Source organism: Mytilus californianus, unplaced genomic scaffold (assembly GCF_021869535.1).
Source record: "Mytilus californianus isolate M0D057914Y unplaced genomic scaffold, xbMytCali1.0.p SCAF_15, whole genome shotgun sequence".
In the NCBI taxonomy this organism is placed as follows: domain Eukaryota; kingdom Metazoa; phylum Mollusca; class Bivalvia; order Mytilida; family Mytilidae; genus Mytilus; species Mytilus californianus.
Window position 1 is genome coordinate 12,504,161 of NW_026262637.1, and position 16,026 is coordinate 12,520,186.

The window sequence follows — 16,026 nt, forward strand, 5'->3', positions numbered from 1 at the left end:
AAAATTGGTTTACAAATAAACGTCTCAATTTAACGTGAGCTATTGCCATCACTTGGCGTCTGTCGTCGTTGTCGTTAACTTTTTCAAAAAATCTTCTTCTCTGGAACTACTGAACTGATTGGGCTCAAACTTGGCCACAACCATTACTAGGGTATCGTTTTTAAAAAGTGTGTCGATTTTGTCCGTCAACCAACAAACATGACCGCTGTTGCTAAAAATAGAACATAGGAATCAGACGTGTATTTTGGCCAATTATCTCTGAAACAATTATAGATATGGAAAAAGCCGTAACCTACAAATGACCAACATTGCATGATATGATTTTCTTGCTTGCCAAGTGTTGCCAATATCCAAGTAATAATGGTTGGGTTCTGGTCCCTTAAAGGTCTACTTTTGTTGGTTTTGAGACAGCTCTGAATCATGTAGGCTCGGGTATCCAGGTGAGCGATTCAGGCTCCTGGGAGCCTTTAGTTAAAATATATGAGGATGTGGATGGGGTTAACAGAATAGATAACAATGGGTAAAATAAAATAAAGATTAGAGAATAAAAGACTGCTTAAATAAAAAGGTAAAGAATAACGGCAAAAAATAAAGAATTAATAATTGTTAAAAAAATATTGATTACTGAATAAAATATATCCAGGATACAGTAATCAAGTAATCACAGAATGACCATTATGTTAAAGATAAACTAGATAGTGTGTCTATGAGACACGGTATGCCCCGATCGTTCATCATATTGATTTAAAAGCAGAATTTTATGTGTAAAATGTAGGTCAGAGTGACCTTATTAACAGTTAATTATTTAGTACTACCCAAGACCTGTCCATTGACAAAATATGTCTAGCTTATGAGAAATGCACTTAAAATGCAAAATTTAACCAGAGTCATTCATGTGTAAAATGCAGGTCAAAGTGACAAAATGATTAGTGAACCCAAGACCTATCCACTGACCAAGTATCAATGCTACACCATGTCTAGTATCTGAGAAACTGACCTAAACGCAAAACTTAACCAAGAACGGGACGTACGGACGTACGGACGTACGGACAGACGGACGGACAAGGATAAATCTATATGCCCCTTTCACATACATGATCGGGGCATACAAATAATGAACGAAAAAAAAAAATAAAGAATACAGAAGTTAAGAAACCCCCTTCCATACCCTCATATATCGTACATTCTATATTAAATGTGATACTTATAAGAGATCGCCAGTATGCATCGTCTAACTAAAACATAGCCTGTTCTTACAACATATCTGCAATCTATGTACTGTGTCATCACTAAACCAATTTGTCATTTTAGATGGCTAGACAGAAATACAAGAAATATACACATGAACAGTTATGCGAAGCAGTGGACCAAATAAAAAGGGGCTTCCTAATAAACACCCGAGCGTCAAAACGATTTGACATCCCAAGGGAAACATTAGATGACTTCCTTAAGGGAAAAAGCACAATAGACAAAAAGAATGGACAAAAACCCTACCTAACACAATCACAGGAGATTCATTCCTTGCAAATTACGTCAAGTACATGTGTGAAAGGATTCGGACTTACGAGAAAGATTTTACAAATTTTTGCGTTTTCAATAGTCCAAAAAAACAGGCTCTTCCTCGAAATCTTCCCCGTTAAAGAAATGGTGCCAAAGGTTTATGAAAAGACATAATCTTTCTTTCAGAACCGCAACGTCTCTCGCAAGATCAAGAGTAGCTGTTTCATCACAACAAGTAATTGACGATTACTTTACATTACTCAACACAACTATTGAAAAACTTGGCCTTACAGACAAACCCGCCCAAATCTGGAATGCCGACGAAGCCGGCTTTGGGAAGGAAACTGAGCAAATCAAACAAAATATTATAGCTACAACAGGAACAAAAAACCCATACAGACAACAAATGACGGATTACGACCACATTACAGTTTTAGCATGTACATCAGCGGCTGGTACTTTTATTCCAAACATGCTGATATATACCAAATCCCTACCTTCCGGAAGATACGCCTCTGAAATGCCTTCAAATTGGATCTTCTCTACATCGGAAAATGGTTACATAACAAGAGGTTTATTTGAAGATTGGTTTTCAAGAATATATTTACCTAACATTGGTATGAGACGCCCAAACCTATTGGTTCTAGATAATCATAGTTCTCATTTATCATTGAAAGTTATAGACATGGCCATAGAGAATGACATAGAGATATTAGGTATTCCGCCTCACACATCACACTTTTTACAACCTTTAGATCAAATATTTCACCCCCTTAGAAGTACCTACAGTGATCTTGCACTGAACATTGGTTTGGTTAAGGCAGACATGGTTATAAAGAAAAATAAGTTTGCAATAGTGTTGGAGCAGGCACAGGATAAAGCGTGGTCCCCGCATCTAGTCAAACTCGGTTTTAGAAAAACTGGTTAGCACCCTATCAACAGCAAAGCGATAGACAAGTCCTTCATCAGACCTAGTCATAACAACACTAATGAAAATGACGAGGAAGACACTTCTATGACGAACCCTGTAGACGATGTATGTAATAAATGCGACCGTTTGGTAACAAATACTTTGGTTAAGGCTGTACTGGTGGATAAAAATCTGCAGGATATATTGGACCAACAGACATTACAAAAACAGGTAAACAAAAGAATAAAAGATTAACTGGTGCTCGAATTTACACAGGGGAAGAGATGAGGAATGAACTGAAAAGAAAAGCAGATGAACAAATTAAAAAAGGAGGATGGCATCAAGCGCAGAAAAGAGGAAAGGGAAGCAATTAGTATATAAAAACGGTCACTGGTGATATTTAGTAGAAATCGTTATTCACGCAAAATTCAGTTTGTGAATACGGACATCTCGAAATAAGCACAAGGAAAATCAATCATAGGGTAAAATATCCTTTATGTTTTTTAAAGGAGTAAATGTTCTGTTATCCAAAAATAATGCCAATCAGTAATGGATTGCAGCCATTCAATCAATGACGTATATTCAGTGTTGCATATGAGACGGTATTAAACATCATATATACATTGTGAGTTATCTATTGGTAGCTTATATCTGTGGGAATATCTTTAGTTCTTCTGATCTCTTCAGTCTTGCATCCACGGATCATCTTATAATTAAAAAAAAAATTTGTTTTTTGCTTCAAAATCACGCATGCGCAGTCATTTAATTTAGCAAACTCTTTTTCGTTTTTTTTAAATATAATAAATCATTTTTAATATGATTTAATCTAAAAAACTGAATGGTACAACTTTTTGTTCCGTTTTCCAGAGATGCAAACAGCTTTTTTTTCTGTCAGGGCCTACAGGGTAGCAAGTTTTGTCAGACCCATCAAATTTTTGCCAGACCTACATTTTTTTTATATCAGCTTTTTATACAGTAAGAGAACGGAGATAGGATGTCTTTACAGTGACAGCTGCTTTAGTGGATTATTTTTAGAAAATATCTAAAATTCAGTTGAGTTCTTTTATTTTATTATTACTACAATATATTTTAATTTTTTTTATTGTGTACCACTGAACATCAGGCTAGGGCCATTCTCCATTTCTTTTTGACAGTGCTCTAAGATTTTTAATTGATTACAACTTTCTCAGGAAAGTGAGGACTGAAAAGTCAATTCAGTTTTAATTTTCCCTCTTTAAAGTTCAGTTTCAACTCTCACCACAGGGATACATGTACTTACAAAAATCAATCAGATTGATATAAGCTGTGTGTAGCTTGTTTCCAGATTTTACTTTTTGTTATCCTTGTATATTTTGATATATTTGTAAATTGCATGAATAAATATGTTTAAACTTCAAAAAGCAACATTTGAAAATTTTATAATTTTTTTACCATTATGTTGGTACACAAAATTTTGTTTTAATGGAAGACTATTTTTCATATAATAAATGTCACATTTCAAGTGTTCAGATAGATTAACTTTTATTTTGGTGGATAATTACTCATCAATTGAGGTGCTCCTTTATTGGAAGAAGATTCGCAATACAGTTACAGTTACAGAAAGAATGAAAACTGCCGTTTCTCTCCCCAATCTCATGTATCCCCATTGTTTACCGCGAAAGTTGACCTACAAAGCATTGATGTTTGAATCATCTAAAGCAAACATACTAACTTTAATTAATAAATTTTCAACAAGGCAACCTTCAATTCCCCACTAATAGGTTAGCACCAAAAATGCTACATCTTACTAAATCCTAGAGAACTGCCTGCCGGTCATTAGGTCTTGCACAAAAGCCCAATTTGCCGGACCTGCTCAATTTCTGCCCCATCGGGCCGACAGGTCCGACGATTAGTTGCATCTCTGGTTTTCTCTTCTTGGTTGGTAATTTGTTAGTAATCAAAGACAACGGCGAAAATGTGTCCCCAGTGGTGTGTGAAATACTTGATTTCGACCGACTTTGGGCTCTTCTGTAGACCGAAAAAAATAATGAACGAATGATTTTTATTAATCAGTTCTGTTTATCGAATAGTTAACTACATGCATGCAAGTAATATAAAAAGATACTGTCTTTATAAAAATTCGTTGTCTATGGGTAAAAATGGCCGGTTTTTGCGGCGAATATCGAAAGACTTTTTCAACAAGATCGCCAAGGCAACTGACGGAAAATTCCTTACATTAAATGACTTTACTAACATTTTTGATCTTATGATGGCTATATGTTACAGAGTACACGATGAAACGCTATTGCAGGTAATAGTAATGTTATTTTTACAGTGGTAAATAAATAATAAAACAAATATTTTCTGCAATCAACAAAAATTAAAGAAATCATATTGTATGAAACGTTTCATTAGCAAAGCACATGGATGAATTGCTAAAAACAAAAACACTATACACATAGTAATTCTACATTTCTAGACATAAACCCATAATGTTATACTAATACTTCACTATAGTTTAACATGTTTTATTTTAAATCCAGAATTATGAAACAGAAGTAAGAGCCAGAGGTACAACAGTTCACAAAGATTTAGAAGCATTATTTGGCAATCTACGACATACCGAAACAGAAGACATGGAAACAACCCCATCAACACCAGCTCCCTTTGTAAAAATACCATCACTGACAAAACCATCATCAGTTAAAATACTGAAAACAAGTACTAAGCCAACAGTAAAACCAAGCAGCAGTTCAAGAACAACACGGTTTAGATCTAAACACGAACGAATGATGAATAGAAGAAACGAGGAACGCCTCGAAAAGTACAAGGTACATATATATACATTTTGAACATTTTAAAATTGTTTAAAAAATAAGTAAAAGGATATGTGGATTATACATCTATTAGACAGAAACGCAACGACACACACAAACCAAATTACTTCCAGCAGATAGAGTTCAAAATTATTGTCTTCGTTTTAATTATAGGCTTCCTTTTTTGTACTTATCTTCTTTTTCTTGTTTTTTTTGTTCTCTTCTGGTTTTTTACTTTTCGTTGATATTATTTGTTGCATATATTTAAAGAATTCCATCCCATGGACGTTCAAACAAATTGGTCATTATATAATTTAACAGAATGTTTCCTTTCTTTTTCTTTTTCAGCTAAAAAATCTGCCGAAACTGAAAAGAGAAAACGTTACAGAGACAAATTTTATGCTCAATGATGCCCCATGGTCAAGATGGCAATTAGCAATCACACCCGAATTTCCAGAAGGAGCAGAATCTCATTTATGGAAAAAACGTAGAGGCGACTTGACAGGATATCGTAAAACAGAAATATGTAATGGACAATATCAGAAACCAGCACTGTATGAATTCGCAGTTCAAACGCATGAACATTGTAAACGATATGTTGTATACTGTAAGTGTAACAAGGGGTTCACTTTGGATAAAGGATCATGGGAATCTAAACTATTACATAAAACAGACGTTAAAAATGAGGTAGATGATGTTTTAAAGAAAGGTTGTCGTATATTTATTAGACATTTTCCATTGAGAAAAACATCTGCGACAACGAACAAGATGGCCGATCTTGGGCACTATGACTACGCATGGAGATGCCAAAGAAGAGAGAGAGTATCCCCACGTCAACTACAAGTACTAAATTAGAGAACTAGCTTTATATTTAGACAAGAAGGAATATATTTTTACGTTTTTGATATTTATGTAAGGAATATAATTGCAGGAGTTGTTATAACGGTATACTTTGTATATGTTATTCTTATGAATATTTATCAACAAATGAAAAAATAAATTTGCTAGTTTTTACAATAAAATTGAGAATGGAAATGTGGAATGTGTCAAAGAGACAAGTTGTATGAATATCTTTCAAATTGCTCACGTTCAATGGAAGTTATTCAACTTAAATATGAAACATAAGCACACACAAGATATCCTTTTCCTTTAGAAACTTTAAATATATTCGTCATTTGCTTAACCATGTTAACAGCTCATGTTACCAAACCAATAATTTCTTGAACTTCTAAAATTTGGAAAAATAACTTATAATAGTTAAACATTGTACTGCCTTTTTATCTAAAAGGATAGAAAAAATACCAAGGGGATCATGGTCAAGAAACATAAATCGAAAAAGAACACATAACACTATAAAGAAAACTAAAGATTGCGGAGCCGTACCCCACCAAATACCGCGTGTGAACTCAGTCATATTATGTGCCTGGTCCCTGGTGGATAGTTGTTTCATTGGCAAGCATACCACATCTTCTTATTTTTTATATAAGGTTTTCTGGAAGGGTCAGCAGATCCTACTCCACTTGTTACAGCAACCATGTAACTAATGTTAATATATGTTAAGTCATTCAGGTGTTACGTATCATACAATAGCGATGGGGATTTTCTCTTACAAACACTCAAAGACATTACCAAATTCATACACCATCAGTAGATGTACATTCTCTAGCCCAGATACTTAATCGAATTAGTAATTTAAAAAGACAAGACTTTATTTGTCAGAAACAATATACATATTTGAAAACACGAAATGCAACACTTACAATTAAAAGAAACTAGTTGACAGAAACAATATATATATTTGAAAACACGAAATGCAACACTTACAATTTAAAAAAAACAAAGGGTTTTAATTCAGGTGCTCCGGAAGGGTGCTATTTTCTTAAATTGTCAATTTTATGCATGATTTCAGTCTTTCTCAAAGTTGAGTTGGTGTTGTTTAATTCAAATACCACACATAAGGTAACAACACGATATCCTTTTCTTTTATAATCTGTAAATCTGTTTTGTCTAATGAATAATGTCACGATAATAATGCAATGATTTCTAGAACTTTTAGAATTTGGAAAAAATAAACTTATATTAGTTTTAAGCATTGTACTGTGTCATGGTTTAAATGGAAGGAGAAGATACCAAAGGGCTTATCAAGAATCATAAAAGACAAAGGACGAAAATACACACAACAGTCTACAAAACACTATATAGAAAACTAAGCATTGAACAACACGTACCCCCTTTAACACCGATGGTGAACTCAGGTGCTTCAAAAAGGGTCATCAGTTCCCGATCCACTAGTGACGCTACTGTTAAAATACGTTGACAAGTCAAATCAGATGATAACGCATCATACAAAAGTGGATTGGTAAATATACATGCCTTATATCACAAAACACATAGATATCTCTACAACCTTGACAGAGATTTACAAATGGGGAGTGAACCAAGGAAAGTGATAAGGGTAAAATACAGGATCTTGTGAAATTGTATTGCAAAACGTGCAATTGTTGTCTTGGAAGCCGATATCAAAGCTAGCACTGGTGATGATTGGTGATACTGATCCACAAGAACCAGGTAAAATGATGATGGGAATAATATTCAACATATATTGGAGGGATGAGGCAAACAACTTTAATGATGGTAATAAATAAACGACGGGTGTTTCTAGTGGAACAGGATCTTCGTACTCTTTCCGGAGCATCTGCGATTAACCCCAGTTTATGGTGGGTTTTGTGTTGCTTAAGTGTCATATGAAGTGCTTTGTGAACTTGTTTGTCTATTCGTCGTCTTTCGTTTTTTGCCATGGGGTTGTCAGTTTCTCTCGACATATGATTTTTGAATGTCCCCTTGGTATATTCCTCCTTTTTTGAGTACTCATTTGATTATTGCATCAACCCCTGACTTAATAATTTACCAGTAATGTATAGGTTACGTTAATTGAAGTCCAAAACGTCACTACAGACACGGGCATAACGAACGAGTTGTGATATATAAACACCATAAGAGGGTGCCAAAGGAACATCCCCATCCAAAAAAGGACAATTAACAATAGAGAACGAGAAATCGTCCCTGTTGTAATTTTTTTGTGTAGAGTTTCCTGTGTAAATCTGAAATATTTAAATCTAGTAAAGGACAGTTATTATCATGTATATTTAATTTATTAAGTCCATTGAGGTAAATATATCACCAAGATAACGGTAAGTGTTGTTGGATTTTTCAATTAAATGGAATTTAGACGGGTCTTTACTGAGTACAAGAACAAGTCTGCTATTGAAGGGGCGCAATTGGTGCCCATATGAATACCTACAACCTGTCGATAAACTTTATTCCCGAAACGTGCACAAATGGTGTCAAGGAGAAAATTAACAGCTTCAATCATCTCATCACATCTCCAGTAGGTATGTCTAGCATATTTACCTTTCTCATTAAAGAAGAAGGCTTTAAGTGAAGTGAAGCAAATATATTTGTAATCAAAGTTTTCAAACGACCATTTAATTAAATAGGAGAACTTTTGTTGGATAAGATTGTGTGGAAGTGTAGTGTAAAGAGTGAAAAGTTAAAACTGTCAACAGAATCAAGAGGACAACCAAAAGCACTTAATTTATCTAAAACATCCAAAGAATGTTTTACACTCCAAATATAGTTAATTCCACTATTCTCATATGTTTTATGACAAAAGTTAATGAAAAGTTAGTTAAGGAACTAGTTAAAAGCACTGAAAGATTAGTTGTAGAACACTTACTAGAGGCCGAGATGAAACGATATTTTACAGGGTTTTTTGTGTAGTTTAGGTAACCAATACATAGTAGGGACCTTCTAATGTTCAGTGGAGCGCACGGACCTGAATGTAGAAGAATTGATAATTTCATTCTTAAGAACTTCCGTGTAGTATTTACGTCATACCACCACCACATTGTTGGCTGCTTTGTCGGCCGGTACAAACACAAACCGCTTTGCGAGTACTTGAAGTTTGTTTCTTTTACTAGAAAAAGGCGTATTATGTACTCTTTTATTTATTTTTTTACAAAATGTGATATTCGAATATCAACAACATTCATACATTTATTTGATTAAGAATCGAGATTTTTTTATCAGATTTTTCCCGTTTACACCAAATTTTACAATACGACAAAAGAGCGTCTTTTATGACCCGACGAAACTGTTCCAATCTATTTTAGATGGAGAACGATATTTTGGTCCTTTGAAAAAAGTGTTTAACTTCTCGGTCTTGAACGATATTGAAGTCCCCGTAATAACGTGGCCATAGGGATTATATTCAAAATTCGACAATTGACCGTCTCGTGTTAGAGAATTATTATTTTCTACACTGACGTCTGATGTTACTGACGTATAATTTAAAAAAAAACTTCTCCTGGTTTTTTTTGTATGTATATGAAATAATAGGTGGTTCTGTGTTATCAAAATACGAAGGTACAAAGTTTTGAATTGTAGAGTCATTAAATATACTAGATAAGTTGATAAAATCAGTATTTCTGTTAATATATTTAATTTTCAGAAAATGCCTTTTCTGATCTTCAGGTTAATCAATACGCGGGAACAGCCTATTGTCTCATTGGCAATCATACCACATCTTCTCATTCTTATATGGTCATAAAAAGCTGTAATTATACGCGTACATTCATAGAGTGGGCTGAAAAACGAGATTGTGTCACACTTCTTGAAATATCATGTACTAATTTATTAATTGTTTTTTTGACCCAGTTTGCATAATAATTGTTGCCTACTATTGTTTTTAAATATAGATAGGAGATCGTTGTGTATGATTTATAAGATGTTTAATTCGTTGACTTCGATTGATACGTTTGCCATGAGACCTATTATATTACCCTAAATAAAAGAGATATGACACCTAAATGCGAGCTAGAGGACAATGCATTTAAATTTTGAAGCTTTATTTAGGAACTTATCTATTAGTTGCTGGCCAAAATCATGGGAACCACGTTCCCATTCGCAAAAATACATTCGCTGACTTAACCATCCTCAGGTAAAATGTTGACAACAAGTCTGAGGCCAATGGTTATATCAAACAGAAAACCACGTACAACATGGTTTAAATCTAACCATAAACCATTGTTCAATTATAGACGAAGTGAGGAACGTTTACGTTTGACAATTCAGATATTTGGAAACTATTTAGCACAACTTCCATATGGACATTCAATTAATTAGAAAAGAAAAAGGCACGTAAACTTCTTTGTTTTCTTCTTACGGTGTTTTTATCCTTCAACAGGAAATTTCGGTACCACACATAACTCGGCAAAATCTTCACTAAATTCTTTCTTAGATACAAAGACGTTTTGAAGTTAGGATGTACCTGTAGAAATGTTATTACAAACGGGATCACATTCTAAATGTAACGGCAATGTTGTAACAAACGGGATATCACATCCTATATGTAACGGGAATGTTATTACAAACGGGATATCACATCCTAAATGTAACGGCAATGTTGTTACAAACGGTTTATCACATCCTTAATGTAACGGCAATGTTATTACAAACGGGATAAATCATCCTAAATGAAACGGCAATGTTTTTACAAACGGGATATCACATCCTAAACGTAACGGCAATGTTATCACAAACGGGATATATCATCCTAAATGTAACGGCAATGTTATAACAAACGGGATATCACATCCTAAATGTAACGGCAATGTTGTTACAAACGGGATATCGCATCCTCAATATAACGTCAGTATTGTTACAAACGAGATATCACATAATACATGTAACGGCAATGTTGTTACAAAAGGGATATCACATCCTAAATGTAACAGCTAAATGTAACAGCAGTATTGTTACAAACGGGAAATTGCATCCTATGTGAACGGCAGTATTGTAACAAACGGGATATCACATCCTAAATGTAATGTCAATGTTGTTACAAACGGGATATCACATCCTAAATGTAACTGCAATCGTGTTACAAACTGGATATCGCATCCTAAATATAACGGGAGTATTGTAACAAACGGGATATCACATCCTAATTGTAACGGCAGTATTATTACAAACGGGATATATCATCCTAAATGTAATGGCAGTATTGTAACAAACGGGATATCGCATCCTAAAAGTAACGGCAGTATTGTAACAAACGGGATATCACATCCTAATTTGTAACGGCAATGTTGTTACAAACGGGATATCACATCCTATATGTAACGGTAATGTTATTACAAACGAGATATCAAATCCTAAATGTAATAGCAATGTTGTTACAAACATGATATCACATCCTAAATGTAACGGTAATGTTATTACAAACGGAACATCACATCCTATATGTTACGGAAATATCATTAAAAACGGGATATAAAATCCTTAATGTAAAGGCAATGTTATTACAAACGAGATATCACATTCTATATGTAACAGAAATATTATTACAAACGGGATATCATATCCTAAATGTAACGGCAATGTTATTACAAACGAGGTATCAAATCCTAAATGTAACGGCAATGTTGTTACAAACATGATATCACATCCTAAATGTAATAGCAATATTGTTATGAAACTTGTTAATTCAGAATACACACCGATAATCTGTATAAATTGTATCTTATTCAATATATTAAATCTCGCAATATAGATCATACAGTGGGAACAAATAGGATCCTGACACAAGCAACATTGCTGATTCTAATATGTCTTCAAAAATAATAACTTAAAAATAAAAATACAATATGCTCTGAGAAATTTAAAGTTAGTCACAAAAACAAATAAATAATATATCGTATACTTTATTTTTGGTTAAAATATACTATGTAATTTAAAAACTATAGCTAGTGGCGCAAACGAAGCATTGGCGCAAACGAAGCATTGGCGCAAATAAGTTGTGGCGCAAAAGGACGCATTTTTGGCCCAAACGGATTTCTTCTGTAAATTGAGACAAGAAAAATGCCCAAAGAAAATGAAATATATATATTCATTAACTTAAATGCAAGAAAAGTATATAATTAAAGTTTTATATTATGGTTTCAACCTTTTACTATCTTAATATGTATGTATGTACCAATACGAAACGTCATTGATAATGGACATACATATTTTGGTGACATGAAGGCAAACTTTGTAAAAGACAATGTTAGGGTCAAAATTACATATTGTTTCGTTCTTTGCCCATCGTAAGAAAAATAGCCATCCGCGTAATCCCTTCGGTAGTGTTAAAATGTGAATTAAATTAGGTTTGCCGTGTACGATATGTATTTTAATTTTTTTTTCTGGAATATTGGAGCTAAAAAGTTATAAATGGCGTACTTAATAAAAATTGATAAATGCATAGCGTGCAGCAGTGTTATTCATACTTCAAATACACATTAGCCAATGAATTAAGATATTATATACATATAAAATAAGGAGACATGGTATGATTACCAATGAGACAACTATCCGCGATTGTCCAAATGACGAGCATTTAATGAACTATAAGTCACCGTACGACCTTCAACAATGAGCAAACCCCATCCCATATTGTCAGTTATTAAAGGTCCATACATAACAAAATTTAACAATTCCCACAAAATACAATCAATATTAATTACAAAGCGATAAACGAAAAACAAATATAACAGACTGCAAAGAACGACAACCACCGAACTACATGATTCTGAATTGGGACAAGCAGTAAGAGAATGATGCGGTATTAACAATGTTAAGATCATTGGTACAATGAATTGAATATTGCAGTCTTAGTGTTTTGACCTATACATTTGTTTTCATGCGGATAAGTACAGACTCAGGTGCACGGCTTGTTATTGGTGTTTCGTCGTTGTTATTAAACATATCATCATCGTCCGTATCTGTCTCTGGTTCCGGTTTCGGGTCCACCTTAAAACATACAAACAAAACAAAATTAACATCACAGTGATAAAAATTCTAATTTCATTGAAAGCAAGATTATCAAGTAAAGTACCTACAATTAAGTGTTACGAGCTTATTGCAAGAAACAAATTCACAAATATGCATATGAAGAAAAAGAGATCATACTTCCACGCTATTTCGGTCTCTGGTGGATAGTTGTCAAATTGGCAATCATACAACATCCCTTTATTTTTATATGAAGACAACCGAGATGCTGAATATGCCTCAATGAGAAACCCAACAACACAATTTAAGAGGATCCTAGAAGTCAACGCTCGGTCATCAGTAATAGACAAGTGTCTATTGCAAGTACATGTTCATTTAGACGTTCTGGTCAGGTATATCCAACAACAAATTATTTGTTCATATTTGCAGATTTGATTTGTTTTGAATAAAATATAATCCTAATATATATAAGACTTACCTAAACATTAAGTGAGAATTGGGTTGAATATGATATCCGACAACTGTTCCTGTTATCATTACTATTATTTTACAAGAGGAAATGACACGAGGTGACAAAAGAAAAGTAATTACTTAGGGGATGTTGAATGACATTAACTACCAACAAGGGTCTCGCGTGGCTCATACAACTAATCGCAGATAGATTTGATTTGTTTTGAATAGAAATATCCCAATACATACAAATCTTTCTACAATTGCAGCATCAAGCGAGAATTGTCTTGAATATGATGTCCGACTATTATTAAAATGGCCACCATTGCTATGGAAACAGGGGAAGAGTTAACCATTGAACCCTATGAGAAAAACCTGAAAGTAGCATTTACTCGCTTAGCATGGTAGGTGAAACTTTAATGGTATGTTCCCTGTCATGTGCTAATGTGGCATGTGTCTTTGGAATTTTGGAAATGGTCGCCGTAACCATGGAAACAGCAAAAATGTCAAAATATTTCAAAATGCTCCAAACTTAATGAAACTTTACAAAAATATCTAGAGTTGCTATTTGATTTGGAATTACAATATTACTGTCGTTGCCATGGAAACAGCAAAAATGTGAAACATTTCAAAATGATCTAAATGCTCTGAAAACTTACAGAAAAATGTATAGCCATGCATATTTCCTGTTAGCATTGTTTTACACTAGTCATTTTGGGGCCCTTAATAGCTTGCTGTTCGGTGTGAGCCAAGGTTCGGTGTTGAAGGCCGTACTTTGACCTATGATTGTTTACTTTTTACACATTGTGACTTGGATGGAGAGTTGTCTCATTGGCACTCATACCACATCTTCATATTTCTATATATGTGCATTCATTGTTTCAAATTTTCGAAATAGCTGCCGCTTAGTGGTAATTGAGTATGGTGACATCTGCTATTCCTTGCAAAAGCAATTCAAGTTATTATTATCATTTTATTAGAGGAAATGACACGATAGTTAGATAACTTTATATATCTAAGTACGAGGTGACAAAATAAAAGTCACTTCTACTGGGGTGTTTAACGGCCATTACTACCCATGAGGTACTCGCGCGGTCTACTCATATAACTTATAGCTTTAAAAAGTACTTTTTATATACATCATTGCCTATAAAAACATAGAGAAAAAAACACTGATCTTGTTAACGGGTAAATGTCAGTAGAAATCTGAACATATCTCACCTTCGTATGTTTGTCTTTATATCTCTTCCATAATTTAAAAGCTAGCAATGCCATAGCCACAAGAACAATCATTGCGACAACGACTCCTATTATAGTACCGATACCCCCGCTGTTACCTGCGAAATACATGTAGCTGTAATTGTAAGATATACATACAATACCTGTTATTGCAAAATTAGAATCATAAATTTTATCCGTAGCAAAATATGAATTTTCCACTTAATTAAGACATTCTACGTTTATTTTAATTTGGTAAGCGGCTTTTATCCTTTTAAAACTGAAGTGAAATGAAATCATTGCTCTTCCCTCCCTCCCACACGCATAATGGATTCACCGCTTAGTTTATATTTTACTATAAGACCCCATTATTTTCCAATACCGTAACTTTGAGATACTTTTTAGAAAGGATATACATGTAGAGAAAAGTGTTGTGTATTTCTATAGCCAAGGTTAGTTTTATAACTTACCACTCTCGGCGGCGCTATCCCTTCTGTCTTTTTCAGGTAGGATAAATTCTGTGACGTTCTCCGATATAATTGTAAAATTATCATTGCAGCCATATGTAGCGTTCTCCTTACCACATGTTAAGGTTAACGTATCAGTACCGTCAAACGCTGAAAATTATAAAAAACATTTTTGTTTGTAAAATATACTAATTTTAAATAAAAGAAAATAGATATTTTGAACAGTTTTGCTCTAATTGATAATTCGTGGATTTCATAAAAAAATATATTTCAATGTTTTTTTTAAAGTTTCTAATGAAGACTCTTAGTCATAGTTTTGTTTGACAAGACTTCAATAGTCCCATATACAAGTTATCAATAAGTCCATATAAACCTTCAGACATATTTGTATCCCGTAATAATGATCATAGAAGTGTGCCGTTAAGTTCGATGCTAGGCGCTGTTTAGCTCATCTTCGAAGACCTCCGAGCAGCTGTCAAACGTTAAACAAACGATGAACAGCAACAAAAGGACTGTTCTGTGATATTCATTTCCTAGTAGGTGCTTGGGTTGTCTCATTTACACCTGTTTTACAACAAAATATTTTTGAAAATTTAATTGTATTCCTAGTTTAACATAATTTCGTGTTGTCTAACTTTAAGGTTGTTTGTTGCACATGTTTATAGCTTTGTTGTTATTTGTGTTCTGGCTTTACTTTTATACATCCCCGTCCTTTTTAATCCATTGATTTTTTCTTCTCTTTGTAATACAATAACTTTGAATTATACTCTTTTAACATACTTGTTGGTTATTAGATGTCCCTGAAGACTTAAACTTTACTTTTAACCCATATCCAACAGTAGCACGACCATGATAG

The 16,026-nt window shown here is 33.8% G+C and overlaps 1 protein-coding gene across 5 annotated transcripts in view; it reads right to left on the bottom strand.

Moving 5' to 3' along the window:
• Positions 1–16,026, bottom strand: part of LOC127725431 (uncharacterized) — a 103,592-nt gene that overhangs the window by 78,189 nt on the left and 9,377 nt on the right. For 2 of the 5 annotated variants that reach the window (XM_052232386.1, XM_052232385.1), the window contains exons 4-5: positions 15,174–15,320; positions 14,707–14,822 (exon numbers count right to left, since the gene is read on the bottom strand). In XM_052232386.1, coding sequence (XP_052088346.1) covers positions 14,707–14,822; positions 15,174–15,320 — 263 coding nt within the window. Of the gene's footprint in view, positions 1–11,953; positions 13,057–14,706; positions 14,840–15,173; positions 15,321–16,026 lie in introns of those variants that run through there. The other 3 variants (XR_007992999.1, XR_007993000.1, XM_052232384.1) reach the window with 3 other exon arrangements.